Source organism: Parasteatoda tepidariorum, chromosome 5 (assembly GCF_982258835.1).
Source record: "Parasteatoda tepidariorum strain Cologne lab strain chromosome 5, Ptep-v5.0, whole genome shotgun sequence".
Taxonomy (NCBI): Eukaryota; Metazoa; Arthropoda; class Arachnida; order Araneae; family Theridiidae; genus Parasteatoda; species Parasteatoda tepidariorum.
Window position 1 is genome coordinate 11,505,280 of NC_141759.1, and position 19,815 is coordinate 11,525,094.

The window sequence follows — 19,815 nt, forward strand, 5'->3', positions numbered from 1 at the left end:
CTCCTAACCAAACTATTGTGGCCATATTTCCCACATTGCATGGGGGTTAAAAATCCATCTGAAAAAAAAAAATGTTTATTCAGAAAAGGTCCATTTTTGTGGCTGATTTCGTTGCTTGAAATATCGTTTATACTTATTAGCATATTTGAGGTCACCCCCTCAAGCTATTAAGATTGAGTCCTAGAACGTGAATTAGATCAAAAGTTATTCAGGTCCGGTCCATTTAATCTTGCCCACTATAGATATTTTTGTCTGACTTTTACTCATTTAAGTGATAGTTAAAACGAGAAACTATGCATTTGTTCTCATAATCTCAGTCTCATATTAACTTATTATTTAAATAAATATGATTACAATAGTTCGATGCGCAGATATACTTTATTTGTGCATACTTTTTTTAAAAGTGTTTTTCTCAGAGTTTCGAATTTATGAAACGTGTGACTACATATCATCGTGTAAAACAGCAAATTTAGTGAACCATTTCTTCAGTTTTATGAGTATCAAACGCGGCAAGGTGAGCAGAAAGTCAAATGACGTGTATGTAGATATCCCGAGCCAGCAGCCTAAAAATCCACCAATGGTGCTGAAGAGCTCAACATTCTATAAACAAAAACAGAAACAAATTAATTCTCATTTGAAAAAAATAATATTTATTTTTACGAAAGAAATACTTTTTAAACAGGTAAGAAAACAAATATTTAATGAGAACATGAATTCAAAAAGACATTCGAATTACACGAACAATGAAATACTCTTTATTATTTAGAGGAATCTCTAACCACGCAAGTCCTGTCGTAGTGGATTGATCGTTAAGACGCTGTTTCCAGGAGAACACCGAAGTCAAGCATCGCTGGTTGCGGTTAGTACGCGTTTGGGTGACAATTTGGATCCTTCTGCGACGGGACCGAGGATGTCAATAATTGGTCCTCGGTAATCTGTTCCAATTTAAAGACCTCGTCTTCGTGTGTAGGTCGTTAGGCTACCGAAGTGCTGGTGCCTTACACTCTGTCTAGGATCAAAATTGTGATGACTTGTCTCCGTATCCTCTGCACGGATATTTTCCAGACAGTCGCGAATAGCCCATTGTGCAGGTGCATCTCTAATATGACGTAAACTACAACTATGCAAACAAATTTGTTACTCAGTATAATTTGGAAAAGGTTTACTGTCATCGGGAACAATAAATCCTTCGAGACAGAAAAAGAAATACACGAAAAGATTATCACGATTAAAGGTAATCGTGATTACAAGTAATCATAATTTTTGATTACATCAGAGAAGAGCAAAAATGTAATCGATTACATTTTTCATTTACAGTAATCAATTACTTGTAATCATAATTACAAATTTTGATTACAACTGTAATCATGATTACAATACTCAATTACAGTAATCAATTACTTGTAATCATGATTTCAAACATTCTTATTTTTGATTACAACTGTAAGCGTGATTACATAACCAATTACTGTAATCAATTACTTGTAATTGTGATTGCAAGTTATCAAGATATATGATTACATGTGTAATTTCAAAATTACAAAGCTACGAAGTTGAATATTAGTAGCTGTAAACCCAAAATTGGGTCGCTTGTTCAACGACGGTTATAAAATTAATTCCGTTATTATTGTCAGTACATGTGGGCTATTATGAAGTATGACCAGGTCACTGATAATTCGAATTCCATACACTCATATTTATTCTATTATAGCTTTAATGTAAAGTAAGAAGAGAAGTACATAATTATAAAAACTTAAAATACCCAAGCTACTACAAAATTTAAGAAAATATTTTAATATTAAATAATATGTTGTGTTAAATATGAGGTGTAAATATTACTTTGAAATTTATTTTGAGGTTCAACTAGTTTGTATTACTTTCTTGTAGAATACTAAAGTGAGCTCTTTTCAAATACTATCTCAATCTAATTAATTTTTGTCAAACACCCCCACGCCAGATTCGGCACGCCACCTAATAAGACCAGGCCGTGATTAGACAATTTTCATTATCCGCCGTTTCCTTCGTTGTACCTATGTGATGTCTTTTTCTTATTTCTTCTATTCTTTTTTCTGTTAGACTAAATTTATGAACCATTCCTTGTGCTGAACACATAAGCTCAATTAAATTAAATTAAATATATAAATAAGCATATTAGTATATACATTAAATTATAGGAAAATAAAATATATGTAAATAAATTATAAACATTACACAACTAATAAATCATAATGAACAAATAAGTTAGTTTCTCGAAAAAAACTAAAAATGAAAAATTTTGATCCATGTTTTCCAGAAAAACTTAAATGGTAAGATTTTTTACCAAGTGGCTCCAAGAAATTAAGAATACGTACCATAAATTGTGGTTTGTGTTCAAAAATAAGAACCTCTGGTTCTGTTATTAATATATCCACTTCTATCAATTTCCTGGAAAACAGAATGTAAATAAATTATAAAAAAATATATATATGTTTTTGAGTAAGATTGTTTTTTCGTTAATTGTCTTACTATTACTTGGAAAATCCATTCTCGGAAAGAGTGAAAGTTTGCAGGCATGTTCTTGGTTTCAGTTAGGCCATGCTGACCGCTTAAAAACAAAATTAACGGAAAATTTGCTACTTTTAGTTTATAGTTCACTAACGTTTCTAAAATATTTTGTGAAATCGGCATTAGTTTGCTTCTCTGCAACTGTGAAAACTTTTTGCATGGTAGCGTTTTGATCAATTATAAATTATTTGTATACGTTATTTAGTGAATATACAGCAGACATGCCAACTGCTCCGAACACGCCAAAATAATTAGAAAAACGGCAAATAACAACAAATTAAATTTTGCTAAATTGAATTTATTAAACCAAGAATCACAATTCATGAACTACCACTTTAAAATTTATATTTGCTATTCGGAGCAAGTTGGCATCTCTGATACAGTACCAACATTTACACTTTTTGAAGAACGTTTTCCTCTAGCGGTAGTGATATTACAACTACATTGATAACTATAAACCGAATATTTTCATTTTTTTTCCAATACTTGAGTTATTATTGGATCATTCGTAAAGTTCGTGCCGATTCTCAATAGGTGGAACTCTTAAAGGTCAGAAAAAAAAAAAAAAATTTATAAATATAAAAATTATAATCAAATGATTCAACAAAAATTTGGAAACTTACTGCATAAATAATAGTCTGATGCATGCTAGCTGAATATTTTCTATATTAAAAGTGGTTGCAAAGTTTGGAAAACTTCAAACTGTTTTGACGAGCTGTTCAAAAACACTAAAATATTTTAGGCGGGCCCTCAGGAGCTCCAATTAAAGAAAAGCGGTGTGATATATTCGAGAGACTCAATATTTGAAATAATGAAAGTGTGATATATTCAAACTACAGTTGTATAGCCGCCGTGCCTCAGGGAATAGAGCTTTCGCCTTCCAATGTGGTGAATCGGGTTCGATTCCCAGTGATGCGAATTCCGCAATTCTGCTCCCGTCTTGCACCGACCACAGGGCTGTCATAAAATATCCTCAGTGGTAGACGGATCATAGATTAGGGTCCCCTTCCATGAGACTAAATGTGAGAGGGTTTCTTGGTTTAGCTCTCCGTGTAACGCAAATGAGGGTTAGTTCCATCAAATAGTCCTTCACGAAGGCAAATTTCTTTCAATACTTGATCCAGAAGTTCCCATGTATTCTGGATTGAGTCAAAAATTACAAGGTTACGGCGTTGAATATTGGCAGTCGTGAACCCAATATTGGGTCTGCTGCTCAACGGATGTTTTAAAACTATAATTAACTATAAAACTATAGTGAAGACGAGAAACAATAAATTAGTTTGAGAATTTAACATTTCTATTTAAAAACAAGGTTTGCAAAGGTCCGCAAATTGTTTTTAAAGTGGTGACAAAATTTATGGTTTTGAACATTAAATATCCTCAAGACATTTAAATTAGTTCTAAGACTCAATATTGTAATTCTGCACATTTTTATTTCTTGGAAAAGTAAATAAAATAATAAACATAAGAAATTGGACATCTGCATAGGACTCAGACCTCGGTGTTGTCGTCATAATAGTTGATAAATAGCAATGCTGGCGTTATTATGATTTGTTGACATTATGTGTTGATCCCAACGATGATATCATCACTGTGTTGTTAAAATATTGACATCCATAATGGTATCAGTAACATGGTATTGACTCGTGGTGGCATCATTACTGATATTATTGCCGTTGTGTTGACGAGCATTTATATCAATGAAGTCATCCTTGTCATGTATATATCAGTAGTGATATCATTACTGTAATAATGATATCAACAATGTTAATGCGATATCTTAGTGATGTTAAAAAATTCATATTGATACCAGTACATTTTTGTATTGATTTGTGGTGACCATTTTTTGCAGAGATATCCCGCTAAATTGTAATTGTTTTAATTTAGGTTACCTGATATTTTTTTCCCTTTTCATTGCTGAAATTACCATTTAATTTCCTAAAAACTCTAAAATCCATACATATTTCTTAATTTTCAATAAAAATGATAAGTATACATATTTAAAAGTACTTACCTTTGGTTTTGATCTGTTCTCTATGCAAACAAAATAAAATTTAAATTAGTGAAAAAAATCCACCAAAAGTTTAGAATAAATAGAATTCTTTCAATTACCTTATAAATGAAATCAGACGATTCTTCTACACGGATATCATAGATTCGTTTTCTAATTAAAGAATAAAATAAATCACACACAATTCAAGACAAAAAACACTGAACTGAAAAAGTTCTAATTTGTTATATCTAAAAAAGTTCTAATTTGCTCAATTGCATCTATCCTATCAAATATAAAGTTTTTCCATTAACCGAAATTATATTGTATAATAATACACAAATTGGGCTATAATATTGGAAAACAAATTTTTTGCATTGCGTAATTTTACCTGATTTGGGTGTGGGAATTTAAAATCTGTAATTTGTTTTATTTCTAAATACGGCAGATTTTTTTTCAAAATGATTCTTTTAGAATAGTTTAGTTTTTTTTCTCCCGAATGTACGAGTGAATTATCAAATTCCAGTAGATGAATAAATTATAATATTGCATGAAAACTCTAACTTGCAGAGAAGAACTGATTTTCAGATTCGAAATCAGCGTTGTGAAAATATCTAAGATCCGTACAAAAATCCCATCTAACAGAAAGGAGAAATGTTTTCTAGAGTTAAAATACATCATGCACATATCTCAACCTGAAAGTAACAGGAACTTTCCTTTTTCTAAAGATTTTGCGAAATGTCAATTTTTTTTTTTTACAACCGTCGTTTAACAGCCGACCCAATTTCATGGATTTACGACTACTTACGTTCAACTCCGTAGCCTTGTAATTTTGAACCAATCCAGAAGACAAGAGAACTCCTGGATCAGTACCCCCAGAGGTACTGATTTGTTGTGGGAACATGGAGGACTTTGAGACTCGACAGATTTAACGTGCATCAGTCACCATTTACTACACGGGGAGTCTTCGGCCGGCGAGGATCGAACCCACGACCTCTTGGATATGGGCCCAGCGCCCTACCGACCAGGCTATCCCGGCCGCGAAATGTCAATTAAGTCAATCTTATTTTGAGTTTTTGCTAACATTTAAAAACTTCACAACCAACATCACAAGTCTCATATATTTGATTAAATTGCTTGCGTATAGCCGTGGTTAAAATCATTCGCAATCAATTTTATTAAGTCATAAAATTTCTACCACTTCAAATATCAGGAACGAAATATGCCGAGGTTAAAGAAATAATAAAAATCAGAGAGAAAGCTTTTTGAAGTAGTACCGAACAATAAGACTGAATTCCTCTGAAAGAAAATCTAAAACATATTTGGATGTAAAGTTGGTAACAAAGTCAAAATAAATAAATTTTTACAAGCTTTTTGCATCCATCACGATATTTTTGCAACTCGAATTACATATCTGTATGAATAACGTAGAATGTTTATATGTATGTATGTGTGTATGATTCCGAATATCCGATTCCGTAATTCTGAAGCAATCCGCACCAAATTTGATGTAAATATGTTCAAAAACACGGTGGACACAACTATCTACTTTAAAACTACGTCTAATCTTCGCAAGTTGAACCCAAAAGAATTGCTTACGAGTTGCTTAAGACTTGATAAATATTTTAGAATGAGCCGTGATGGCTCAGAGGACAGAACGCTCCCAATGAGTAAACCCCGGCTCAAATCCCAACGATGGCTTTTCGATTCGAATTCCGCACCCGGCTAGCACCGATCACAGTGCTAACATAAAACATTCTCAGTGGCAGACAGGTCGTTGTTTAGAGTTCCCTTGCTGTTAGACAACCGTGGCAGGTTTTTCCCACCATAAAACGCTGCGTAATTCCATCAAAAAGTCCCCCGTGGAGGAATATTTTCCCAATACTCCCACGAGTTCTTTATCTTCTCGATTGAGTTCAAAATTGCAAACTACGAAATTTAACACTGATAGTCGTTAACCAAAAAGTGGGTCGACAGTTCAACAATAGTTATAAAATGATTTAGAATAATGACTGGTGGTGGCTCATGGGATAAGGCTCTCGCTTTTTTTATCATGCTTCCCAAATTCGAATCCCAGCGATGGCTTTTCGATTCGAATTCTGCTCCCAGCTTGCACCGACCACAGGGCCGACATAAAATATTCTCTGTGGTAGACGGATTATGGAGTAGAATCCCCTTACAGCCGGATTAACCGTGAAAGATTTTTTGTGGTTAACCTCTCCAGGGCAGAGTAAATGCTGGGTAGTTCCATCAAAAAGTCCTCCTCCTAGATTAGTTTGTCCCAACGCTTGATCCAGGAGTTTCCTTTTCTTCTGAATTACATTCAAAATTACAAGACGTAAACATTGATTGTCGTGAACTCAGAATTGGGTAGGCTGATTAACACCGGTTTTAAATATAACGAAATGAAACGAGATGCTTTATAAGGAGGCGATTTGCCGACCGGCCTGTGTAGGGGGCAGGGAACTGTCCCTGCATCAGAAAGGTTCTGGGTTCGAATCCCGGGCAAGGCATGGATGTTTCTTTCTCTCTATATGTGTTCTATGTCCTTTCTCCTTTGTGTGTGAATGTGCGAATGCGACCCGCCCTATAAACGGGTTGTGGTAGTGTGACGTGGGCGACACTGCTCCACCACCGTGACCCCGCCACAGGTGCCCACTGGGTAACGAAAAGAGAGTTAGCCGTTCTGGCACTTTCTGTGGCCAATGGACAATAGTTCCAAGTGCCTGCCATTAAATAATAATAATAATAAGGCGATTTACTTCTTCTAGCTCTAATAAATTATTTGATCTTAGCGTACGTTCTTGTGAATTTTCTTTGATTTCATGAGTTAGGTAATCACAAGCAAAGTAACTGTTAATAACTTCCAGATGAATGATGATGTAAAAGAAATTATTTTTTAAATGACATACAGGGTGTCTCACCTGTATGAACCTGTATGAAAAAATACCTTCTGATCCGTTCTATAGACTGCAAATAAAGAGTTTAAATTTGGCATGCCTGAAAAGGACATATTTGTTTATAATTTTCTTTTTTTTTTGTGAAATTCTAACTTATTTAAAAGCTATTGCGATTGTTTTTTGCGGAATTTTTCTAGCTTAGTTTTTATTTATGTTGCATTTTATTTTGTTCTGCAGAAACTATAAACCTTAAAGACTTGAAATTACAAAGGCATGCATAAAAATATTTACGAAAAAATTGGATACAATAAAAAATTGAAAGATTCCAATATAAGTTCGAGAGTTTTAACTGCTAAACTTTCAGAAAGAAAAAAAAATCAAGTTGACAGTTTTACCACCCGCTGAAATGCAACTAGACCGTTGAAATTTCCCTTTCTGAAAAAGACATATTTGTAGATTTGTAGTACCATTTTAGAAATTCCATATTAGCAAGTTTATTTTTCTTTTCTGAATTCCAATTTTTTGAAAGTTATTGCAATTTAAAGATTTTTTTTGTGATTTTGTTCAGCTTTTTTTCTTTGTATATTGCCGATTTATCCATTATTGTTCAACACACTATAAAACTACAAAACACTGCAAAACTTTGCACGCTACAAAACTTTATTATTTCTTTATTTCCTTGTCCGAGTAGAAGTCAATCAAAAGTACCACTAACAAAAAGAAAGAGAGAGAGGTTACATGGTGTCTGGTATAACTCTTTGAACATTCATATTGAAATTTTTAAAATTAAGAACTTAGCTTTTGCTTACGGCTTTTACAACTGATGATCCATAATAGCAGGTGCTATCAGGCGCAGTAGGCAAATAAAGAGAAATGAAACCATATCCCTATTTAAATTATTGTAAGTCTTGTCTGGAGTAAAATTACTTTTAGTTATTTTTTCGAGCCGTAATGGCTCAGGGGACAGAGCGTTCGCTTTCCAATGAGGTGAACCGGGTTCAAGTCCCAGCAATGGTTGTTCGATACGAATGCCCCATCCGGCTTGAACCGACCACAGTGCTGACGTAAAATATCCTCAGCGGTAGACGGATCATGAGTTAGAGTCCCCTAGCCGCCTGGTTCACCTTGGAAGGTTTTCATAGTGTTCTTGTCCAATCCTAGCAAATGCCGGTTAGCTAATTCAAAAAGTCCTCCATAGAGGCAAATTTCTCACAATACTTAATATAGGAGTTCCCTTGTCTTCTGGACTAGATTCAAATTTACAAGGCTATGGAGTTGAATATTAGTGATATTAAATTGGGTCAGCTGTTCAACGACGGATATAAAATTTTGAAGTATTTATTTATTCTTATTGCGTTACCAAATGTGTATTCCTTAGTTTGATTTTTTTCTCAAATGCAGATGATTATATTTAAATCTAGGTAATTGCCTATTTCATCATTATTTCATATATCAGCAAATTGTGTTTGCATAAAGCTACAATAATTGTATATTTTGAAGGAAAAAAATATCTGTGTTTTTCAGGAAAATATTGACGTTTAAGAAAAAAAATAAAGTACTAATTAAATAATAAATAAAGTACTAAAGTAAAGTACTAAAGGTTGAAAGAGAAGCATTTATGGGGGTAGGTGAGCAAAACGACCAGAGGATGGAGCCACCTAGTAATTAAAATAAAGGTACTTGAAAATAAAAATTTAATTTTATCCGGTAACTAATTAGTTGTTAAGCATCAATTCCTCCTAAATCTTGTCTATTCTATTTAAAAAAGACAAGTAACAGGCATTTTAAAACGATTTTCTCAGAAACGAGCATTTCAGAGTTGTTGCTGGTTACTCAGCTTATTTGTATAATTTTCGGATCATTTATAGTTAATTAATTTTGATTTTTTAGTTCAAGGCGTATGGCAGATATCATCGACTAAGTTATCACCTATTTGTGCATACGATATAAAAACTTTTTAAAATGTTGCCTTATGAAAACTTAGAATTTGGAGGCAAAACAAAGGTTTATCCTAAATAATCCTTTAACTCTGTAATCACACTGTTGCTCAATTGGTGCTTTCACAATACAAGATCATCTAACTAATGTAATGTTTAATGTGCCAAGTGCAATTTTTTTATTCCACCTTAATCCTTGTACATTAGTTTAAAATTCTTCATAATTTTTAAGTCATATAGTTTTGACATTGTGAAACAAAATTTAACTAAAATAGGAACAATAAACTGTAAATTTAATAATTGTTGTTTAAATGAAAGATTAGCAGTTTTTATATTTTCTTTGAAATACATTTGTTATTAAATACACAAGTGGACGACTTTTGTGCTAAAATACAAACTACGGTAAACAACGTTTAGGAGCACAAAATATTTTTGTGCTCCTAAACATTGTTTACCGTAGTTTACATTTGCTATTGCTCATAATATCTGAACTCATTATAAAATTTACTTTAATTCTAAAGTTATAAGTTTTTATAATTAATAAGTGCAATGAAATTTATTTGCTTGTAATCAACAGGAAAAAAACACCTCGCAACTTTTTTATATTTTTCAACTTGGAAAATCAGTTTTACCCGCGACTAGAAACATAAAAACTTATTTAATGCACATAATTTCATAAAAAGAAATTATTACTTTTTTTTCCTTGTCACACTTCAGTAATTTTTACTCTCTATAGTTTAAAGTTATTGCTTTGCCTGAAGTGTAAGGAAATGCTCCCCAATTTTTTTATTTTTTTCGATTATAACACTCTAAATGATGAACCTCTTTTTGACGGAACTCCACCTTGATTTCATCGAATACATTGGCCAATAAAGCCAATTTCATAAGCCATCATTGCGCTGCATGGTTTAACATAAGAATGTGGATCTAGAAATTAGTTGTTTAACAATCAAGAAACACCTATCTTCACAGCATCTTTGAGTAGGAAGCCGAAAGTTTTTGCCTTACATAATTCAATAAATCTGTTTACACTTCACAACAATCTGTTTACAATCGTGCGCCATTTTGCAGCTTGTCGAATCCTGTTTTCATTATAGTTTTTTTGTATACCTGTGTCTTGTAAATCGCAAACGAGTCCTCAGCCTCGGAACCCCTGTGTCTCTCGTAAGGAACCCTAGGGTTACGCGGAACACCATTTGGGAACCGCTGGGGAAAGGCACTTAAACTGAGGCTTTTTCAATTTTCCTTGGGGAACGTGCTTCGAAAAATACTCTTGATAGCGTTTTATTTTATAGCCCTCGTTGAACAGCCGACCCAACTTTTTGGGTTTACGACTACCAATGTTTAACTCCTTAGCCTTGTAATTTTGATTCCAATCCAGAAGACAAGGAAACTCCTGGATTAAGTACAGGGAGAAATTTGCCTTCGTGAAGGACTTTTTGATGAAACTAACCCGCATTTGCTTCACATAGTGATGAGCACTACGGAAACCTCCCACGGATAGCCTGACGGTAAGAGGACTCGAGCCCAACTTATGATCCATCTACCACTACGGATATTTCACTGTGGTCGGTGTAAGCCGGGTGCGGAATTCGTATCGACCAACCATCGCTGGGATTCGAGCCCGGTTCACCTCATTGGAATGCGGGCGCTCTATAATTAACAATGCTTACCCTCTACTGATGAAAATTTAAAACAATTCGACTTTTTCGAATCACTTCAACTTTTAAAATTTCATTTTGAATTAATTCTTCCATTACTCCCTTATGTGTTTTGGAAACTTTAAAGCCATGACTAAGACAATAGATACTTTTACACGTGGATGTTTATGATCAAGCGAATAAACAAATCGTTCATAAAAGTAGGCGTTACCATTCATTGTGCTCTCTCCTTGTATATAGAATGTATCGCCAACTTTAAAAATCTAACCAAATGTGAATGAGATTGTTAAGAAATGTAACGCCTACTTTTATATCTCATCTCTGACTAACAATCGAAGAGGTGAAAAGAAATCCGCCGTAATACTATTCATTGCAACTAATTGTGAATTTGTTAGCCTAGCCACCTCCGCAAACATAATACGGAAGCGGCAGTGGCTGGATATGTAATTTACCCGAAACTTAACGATATTAATTCTTCTTTAGACTTAGACTGAGTTCTTCTTCGGAGTCCCTGTCCGCTAAGCGGACACTCCACTCCTTCATCATAAGGTAGTGCCCGTAGGCGCCTGTGGTACTGTCTTTAGCATGAAATACAAGAGAAGTAGCAGAAGCTTTGGTTGGCGTTGGTTTATACCCTGAGCCTAGTATTAATTCTTCTATTATCATGGTTTACTTTTAATTGTTAAAATTTTTTAAGAAAACTGGTGACTGTATTCTACAGTTTAGTCAGAAGTTCAATATTGCGTAGGAGTGTCATTGATTTAACACGTTCACGCCGGGGTGACTCACCGGTGGGTCACGCTAGATTGTCTCATCAGACGGCGCACCGGAGTAAAAACTGGTAACAAATAAATTTCTTTTTTTAGTTTTTTACCGGGAATAATTAAAAATCCATAACTACCAATTGTTTTTAACGGATGCAATTTTTATATTGAATTGCTTCTTTGCCGTGTTAAATCATACAACGCATTGGATTTCACCGGGTGAGGCTGCGGGAAGGTCTTCCGACCGGCACGCGAAGCGTCCAAGGGTATCGACCATGATGCACTTAAGGCAGAGATGCGAGAAAAAGCTACGTCTTTTATGAGCAAGTCAGATAACTTAGATAGTAACATCAGGTTTATACAATCTTGTGCAGACGACTACAAAGCTGATCTCGAGAAAGAAATGAAAGAAAAATGTGTCTATGAAGATACTCAAGATATAGAGCCATGTACTATCTCGAAGAACTCAAAGCTGTGAAAAGATCATTGTCTTCTCCTCCTTTGGAAGAAACGACTCTGCCAAACTTACCTCCAGAACTAGATATGGAAACTATGGATATCCAGACAACAACACCGACTGATTCAACTCCTACTACAGAGGAACCAGACTCAGTGTTAGAAAATATGGAAACTCAGACAACAACTCCGGTTGACTCAACCCCAGTAACAGATGAGCCAGACTCAAATACCACCTCTGAGCCTGCTGCACAACAACCTCCTACAGTTGTGAAAGAAAAGAAGTTGTGAAGAAAGAGAGATCGAAAGTGAGCTACCACCCCAGAAAGAAAAGACCATCCCCACAACATCGGCGGATACTGAATTTGAAGAACAGATGGAGCTCGGAGCCACTACTGAAGCCCCGGCAACAGTTGAGACCCCAGCTAGTTCACCTGATCCGAAAAATACTCTTCAGCCCACCGCCAGAAAAATCAAAGCCCTCGTACGTGGACTTAACATCGACATCGAAATGGTGAATCTCGAAAGCAAACTCTCAGACATGGGACTACGGCCAATCAGAACAGAACAGATGAGAAAGAGGCGTGGCCAAGACTACAAGCTCCTCCCCTTCTTCCTTGTTATCCTGACAGATATTCCCAAGCACAGGGAAATCTTCAAACTGCTGGATACACCTGTTCGAGTGGAAAGATTTCGTGGCGGCCGCCAGGAAATTCAGTGGTACAGGTGCCAAGGATTTGGACACACACAGAAAGACTGCACAGATAAGCCAGCGTGCATGAAATGCGCGGGAGCGGATTATTCCTATCTATGCACGAAACCCTTGAGCGAGCCTCCGACTTGTGTGAATTGCAAGAGTGACCACACAGCCTGTTTTTCAGGCTGCCCATCCAGACCCATGAGAAAATCCACACCGAGAAAGAAACAACATCGGAATGCCGCCAGCTCAGCAGCTAGATTCCTGAATATAGTCAGGGGGTTACAAGAACTTTTAAAAGATGCGGAGTTAGTATCACTGCTCCATTCCCTACTCCCAGCTCCCAAGACATAGACTCGGAGTACCTCCAATAATGACGACCGCAGATTTTTATCTGTGGAAATTTATTCAATTTCATACGCCATTAGTCACCGTTGCCTTAGGGCAAAAATATTTTAGACCAAGAAGAGAGATGCCCGCTGCCGTGGGCAGGTACTTCATCATATTTTATATCAAGTCAAGCCGTGATAAATTTCCTTGCAGTGAATTGTTATTGTTGAGAATAAATTAACTCCTCCCGAATATTATCTAATATTGAAATATTCTTCTACCAGTTTTTCATCTTTTCCATCCCGCTTTCAGGCGCAACACACGGCGTGAACGTGTTAATTATTTGTTTAGCTTTTAATAAAGACTTGTGAGATTTGTTTTATTACTCATTTGGATGCATTATCGAGATGATCCTTTCATTTTAATATTCAGAATCGAACAAAACATTTCTTTAAAAAAAATGTATTGTAACAATTATATTTCAATCTTTACGTTATGAGATCTAGGCATGCCTCGCTTGACCTTTTTTTCTCTAGTAGATCAATAGGCAGATTAGGCTATAGGAGATCCACAGATACTCTATGATTAACAATTTCGCTGCCATTGACAGGCCGCGAAGAATTTCTAATTATTAGCCAGTAAATTAGTCAAATATCAGAAGTATTCGCCAATTTTCGAAAGTCTTCGCCAAATACAAATCATAACAATTTTTTATGATTAATCTTTTTCCCATAGAAAACTATTTTACGGTACTTTGTTTATGGCTTGCATTATTTGGACCCAATTCTAATTGGTTATGTAGAGCATCTGCCGAAAACTACTGTAATCGAATAAAAAAATACTGATTTGTTTAGAAAAATTAATTTTAACTAAATTTTGAGGATCGAGTTAAATATATATTTTTCTTTCCAGTGGAAAAAAAAATCATTCCCTAATACTTTCGTCAAAACACAATTTATTCACCAAATTTACGATTTTATCACATTTGGGCCTAAATTTTTGATTGCTGGAACTTCCAAAGATTTCAGTCTTTCAAATTATCCCGTTTTCCTGAGTGTCACAAAAAGAAAATATAGAATTCGTCCCCAATCGCTTCAATTCTTTTATAAATTTCGTTTTTTAAGTTTGAGGAAAATGAAATTTCGCACATTTTAAACATCATTTAACTAATGATTATTATTATATCACATGCTGTCACGAGTAGGCGCAGGGACGCATAGTGTTCGAAGTAGACGTTATTTATACCTATTGAAAAGTTTTGTTTTTCTCTGACGGATATCAGAAAGATTCTAGGTTCGTATCCCGCACTAGGTATCTATACCTAGGACAGATAGTACAGAGAATGAAACAACATCGATCGATGTTGTTTCATTCTCTGTACTATCTGTCCTTCCTGCGGGAGCAACGTCAGTCCATCTAATATGGTGCCCCTGAGAGAGTGGCCAACAAATCTGCTCTACTGATACCTGAATGACGAATGTCTATCGAGTGGACATAGGAAAAAAATGTTTCATTTTTGAAATTTAATTTGTAATCCAGCACTTTTCTAAGAGCCAGATAAATTATAACATGCAGATAAATTATAACACTGTAATTTCAAAAAATACGTGAAAAAAATTTTACAAACAAAAGGATGCTCTTGCTAACAGGAGGGAAAAAATGTTAGAATTTATATATTCTGAGCATGTATACAGGAAATATTTCTGTCATTTGTTGAAATTTTCCTGTAAATTTCAGCAGATTGATAGAGCTGCGACACTTTCTACGTAGTTGTAAGACTTAAACTTTTCATGCAAACACTTAATTGACTTAATTGGCGAAAACACTTAATTGGCGACTTAATGGGCTTGTTCATTTTCTCCGATTCACCGGTGAATGGATAACCCACCAGAGGATGTGGGGAAAATGGATCCAGCGACCGAGCATATATATTGCAATTGTTTTTTTTTTTTTTTTTTTTTTATTCTTCTATATTAATGTTTGTGCCGTCTATATACTAGACTAGTGATTCTCAACTTTTCTTCTTTTTTTTTGTCGCTGCACATGTTTGTTTGCATTTATGCATGTCAGATTATTTTCAATTAATTTTTTTAATGAATTATTTATATAAATTATACATATGAATTGTTTATATGAATACATTTGTACGTTCGTCATGTAATTTTGCATGCCAGACTATGTTCAATTTATTTATAGGAAGTTATGTGTGTTAGCAAAACATCACTTCATCAGGGGACACATACAGGAGCCTTTCTGTCGTTAGTGGTGATACTAAAAACTGAGACCCCATAATGGATAAACAAAATACTAACAAGCAATTAATAAAATAAATCGAAAATTGAAATGTAAATGCAATGAAATACAAACATAATTTATAAGTACACCGAGTAAGACCTGTTGATGAAACGCCCTCTTATAAGAAAAATAAATAAAGATAAAGTTACGATAATATACAGTAGAATAATCAAATCGGTACGGTTACGGTAGAATAATCAAATCAATATAAAAAATGAGTGAAAGGAAATTTTGTGTTTTGTATAATTTTAAATTACATTTTTTGAACTGACTAATTCAGATGAAAATGGAGCTAATTTTTTAAATCTTGATATTAAAGATCATAACCAAAAAATTTTCCTCGGATTATGCGATAAAAGAAGAGATTTTAAATTTAATGTTACTAGTTTAACACATTTTAATTCCAACCTATACTTTAAGATTTTCAAGAATATTTTGATCGGTTAAAATGTAAGGTTTAAATTTATTTGTAATTATAAAACAGTTTTTTTTTTTTTAGCCATTGAGAATTCCAAAGTCACATTAGTGAATAATAATTTTCCTTTTAACTAGAGTAACTATATTTTTTAAGTCTAAGTGTTTTAAAGATATTCAAATAGTTCGGCTGATATTGAAGCCCACATAAATAGGCCTATGCGGTGAAATTTAGGATTTTTTGTTCTTGAAGCATATAGATGGCAGCACTTTTTTGAAACTTTACTCCTTGAATGTATTTGGTTTATTTTTTGAGAATTTCGTAAGGGGTCAACACTTGATTTATTTCTTAAAGATTTGGTAATTTATATTTTATATTGATTTGATTATTCTAACTTTATCTTTATTTATTTTTCTTATAGGTGGGCGTTTCCTCATTAGGTGTTACTCCGTGTACTTTTGAATTATGTTTGTATTTCATTAATTTTTCATTGCATTTACATTTCAATTTTTGATTATTCAATTGCTTGTTCTTATTTTGTTTATCCATAATGGGGCTTCGAGGTACAGCCATTTTTTGGTATTATCATTCCCGACAGAAAGGCTCCTGTATGTTGGCAGACAGTGTGTCCCCCGGCTGTTTTGCTAACACACATATCTTTTTGCCTGCTCTATGTTTCAAGCTTTCTAAATTATTAAAATAAGACAAATTTGGTTTTAGCTGATTTTAGTGCTTTTCCATTATGAGTTATTATTTTAAATGTTATTTCAAATGTTATTTTCTTATTTTGTCCTTTTCTGAATTGGTGTAAATCAGTTTCATTCTTTGATTGAAAGAATATCAAATAATTTGAAAAATATGTAACGTTCCAAATTTTATTTATTATTTTATTAATAATAAAGTAAATTAATGGAGAATGAAATCATTTCATCAAGATTAGTTTTAAGATTAAGTTTCATATCAGAGGGTTGAATTCTCAAGTCTACAGTGGTACCTAGTATAGTAGTTAATTTCATTTTAGTGCGTGCATATACCGAAAATGAATTTGCTGAAATATGACTTTCGTTAAAATAAAAACGAAAATGAACGTTTAGAAAGGTTATCATATTTCTATAGAATGGTTATCATATTTCTATAGAATGGTTATCATATTTAGAATGGAATCATACCTGTACATTATTGAATTTGAATATTTTCATTCGACACGAAATATCAATGAAGTTTTTTATAAATGCACATACTTTTTTTACAATTCAGTCTTTACATTGTAATTAGAAAGAAAAAACATTGCTTTGTATTTTCTTTCTTCAAAAGCATTTTAATTAAATAATTTCATAAAAATAACGAAAATATTAAGTGAATAACTTATTGCAAATTCGATTCAAAAAATAATTAAAGGTTTTGAATACAGGAAAAAAAAATTAATCTAATTATCTTATTTGGTTGAAAAATTTTTATATCTCGGAACCCCTGTGACAGTCTCAAGGAACATCATTTGGGATCCACTGGTTAATTTTTCAAATTATAAACTAAGATAAATGTGTAATTTATTTTAAGGACAACTTACACGCATTCTTTCTTGCATTGTATGTCACATTTTTGGTACTCCTCACGTACTGAGTCAGTAAAATTTCCAACACAATCTTTGAGACCTGCATAGTTTCCTACGGAAAATTCAAAACAAATACTTTTAAAATTTAAACATCATAAACACTAAAAACAGTTTTAGTATTGGATAAGTTTATTAATTTTAAACTATACCACACATCTTCACATTTTTTTTCAATTGTAATAAATTTTTCTTCAATTATGATAAATTTTTCTGCAATTACAATCAATTTTTTTTCTATTTTCAATTTCGCTGTTAAATTTATAGTGTGTTGAACAATTAATATCGCAGCAACCTTTCTACGATAATAAGTTAAATTCAATTAGTTTCTAAAACATCCTCTTAAAATTAGATTACGTAATACAGAATACTAACCCTTAGACACAGAAGGGACTCCGTTGTTTCTTTTATATATTTTTTTCTGATGCTTTAATTACAAGCAAAAATATATTTTGGTACTTTTAAATTGTAGAAAAACAGTCTAATAGTTATTAAAATAATCTGTTAGATTCTCGAAATTACATTTGTTCTAAACTATAAAATTCAAAATAAAGTAGTTAACATTTTTTTTCATTCATACTCAAAAATTTATCAATAGCTGATTTCGCAAATTAATTTCGATGACGAATTACTGCTTCTCTTAACACGTTCAGCCCGGGAAAAGTGAAAATACTGGTAAAAGAACTATTTCAATATTAAATAATATTCGGGAGACGTTAATCTATTCTCAACAATAACAATTCACTGTAAGGAAATTTATCACGGCGAAGAAGCAATTCAAAATAAAAATTGCATCCGTTAAAAGCATTCGGTAGTTATGGATTTTTATTATTCCCGGAAAAAACAAAAAAATTGAAATTTATTGTTACCAGTTTTTACTCCGGTGGGCTGGCAAGATGAGACAATCTAGCGACCCACCGGTGGGTCACCCCGGCGTGAACGTGTTAGGGTCTAAGTAACTTCAATTAAGTACAAATTTAAATATATATCTTTATCTTGATTTATTATCGTGATTTTATCTAAAGACAGCGGTATTTTATGCAATACTTCATAATCATAAATTAATAAAAGACTAAATATCGTACAATTAACTTATTTTGAATTAAATTAATTCAATATAATAAAAATATTATGAACATGTCTAATATTTCATTCGATGCTTCATATCTGAATATTATATGAAGTAACGAATGAAATATTATTCATGCTGTATTTCAGAATCATAAATTATTAAAATGATATGTATAATATATTTAACTTATTTTGAATTAAATTAATGCAAATGCTATGAAATATACGTTTAATAAAATCTCTGCGACAAAGAGTTAACTTATATGAAAATATTGTTTAATTTCTTAAAATTATTTTAAGGTTACAGAAAGTGGCACACTTTTGTTGTTGAAAGTATTCATCCTAAGACTCAGAGGAGAACTAGAACAATATTTTTATAATCACATTTAATTTCAATAGTTTTTTCTTGTATAAAATAGCATAATCTATAATAAATAATCAATCCCACGAAACTGGAGCAGTAAGATACTATCTGATTAAAAACTTCATCCGCTTCAAAAATACATAGATAGGAAATAACAGACAGCATGCTTCAAGAGCTCAAAAATAGACAACCATTTTACTAGTGACATCAGATACCTCTCAAGTACTCCAACAAATGTTTTCAAAATGATTCGAAATTTAATCTGAAGTGCGAAATCTTGTATTTAGGTTCCTTCGTATATACAACACAAGAACTCGGTTGACAATAGTTAGCCTTCCGAAATGGGAAAAGAGACAGGATCGCGACTTCGTCTGAACAATGCCACAAGGTGATTGCAATCAAAATTTAGAACATATAACGGTTGAAAGAATGTCGTAGAGCAAATAGAAAATTCCGTGCAACAGAAGATGTATCATCGGATTACTTTCAAATTATTAATTATAATTCTTCTGTGGTACAGTGCACAAAAAATAAACTGACCACCCTAAATAACTTTCGATCTAAAGATCGGACCTTCGTGCTAGGACTCATTATCAATGGTTCAAAACGGTAAGCTCAAAAATGCAAATTAATTAGATATTTAAAATTTTCGAAACCAGACACAAAAACGTACTTTCTCTGAATAAACATAACTTTTTTTCGTTGAATTTGGATTTCTGACATACGAAAAATGGGGGTCGCCGCAATTTAGGAAATACGGTTCCAAAAATTTGGTAAGGAGA

At 33.3% G+C, this 19,815-nt stretch overlaps 1 protein-coding gene across 2 annotated transcripts in view; it reads right to left on the reverse strand.

Annotated features, from left to right (window-relative positions):
• Positions 1 to 359: 359 nt before the first annotated feature.
• LOC107453201 (uncharacterized) overlaps positions 360 to 19,815 on the reverse strand; it is a 65,008-nt gene continuing 45,552 nt past the window's right edge. The window contains exons 10-14 of one of the 2 annotated variants that reach the window (XM_016069929.3): positions 17,557 to 17,653; positions 4,657 to 4,708; positions 4,559 to 4,578; positions 2,352 to 2,424; positions 360 to 600 (exon numbers count right to left, since the gene is read on the reverse strand). In XM_016069929.3, the coding sequence (XP_015925415.2) occupies positions 442 to 600; positions 2,352 to 2,424; positions 4,559 to 4,578; positions 4,657 to 4,708; positions 17,557 to 17,653 (401 nt within the window). In that variant the 3' untranslated portion in view covers positions 360 to 441. The remainder of the gene's footprint in view (positions 601 to 2,351; positions 2,425 to 4,558; positions 4,579 to 4,656; positions 4,709 to 17,556; positions 17,654 to 19,815) is intronic. The other variant, XM_071185915.2, reaches the window with a different exon arrangement.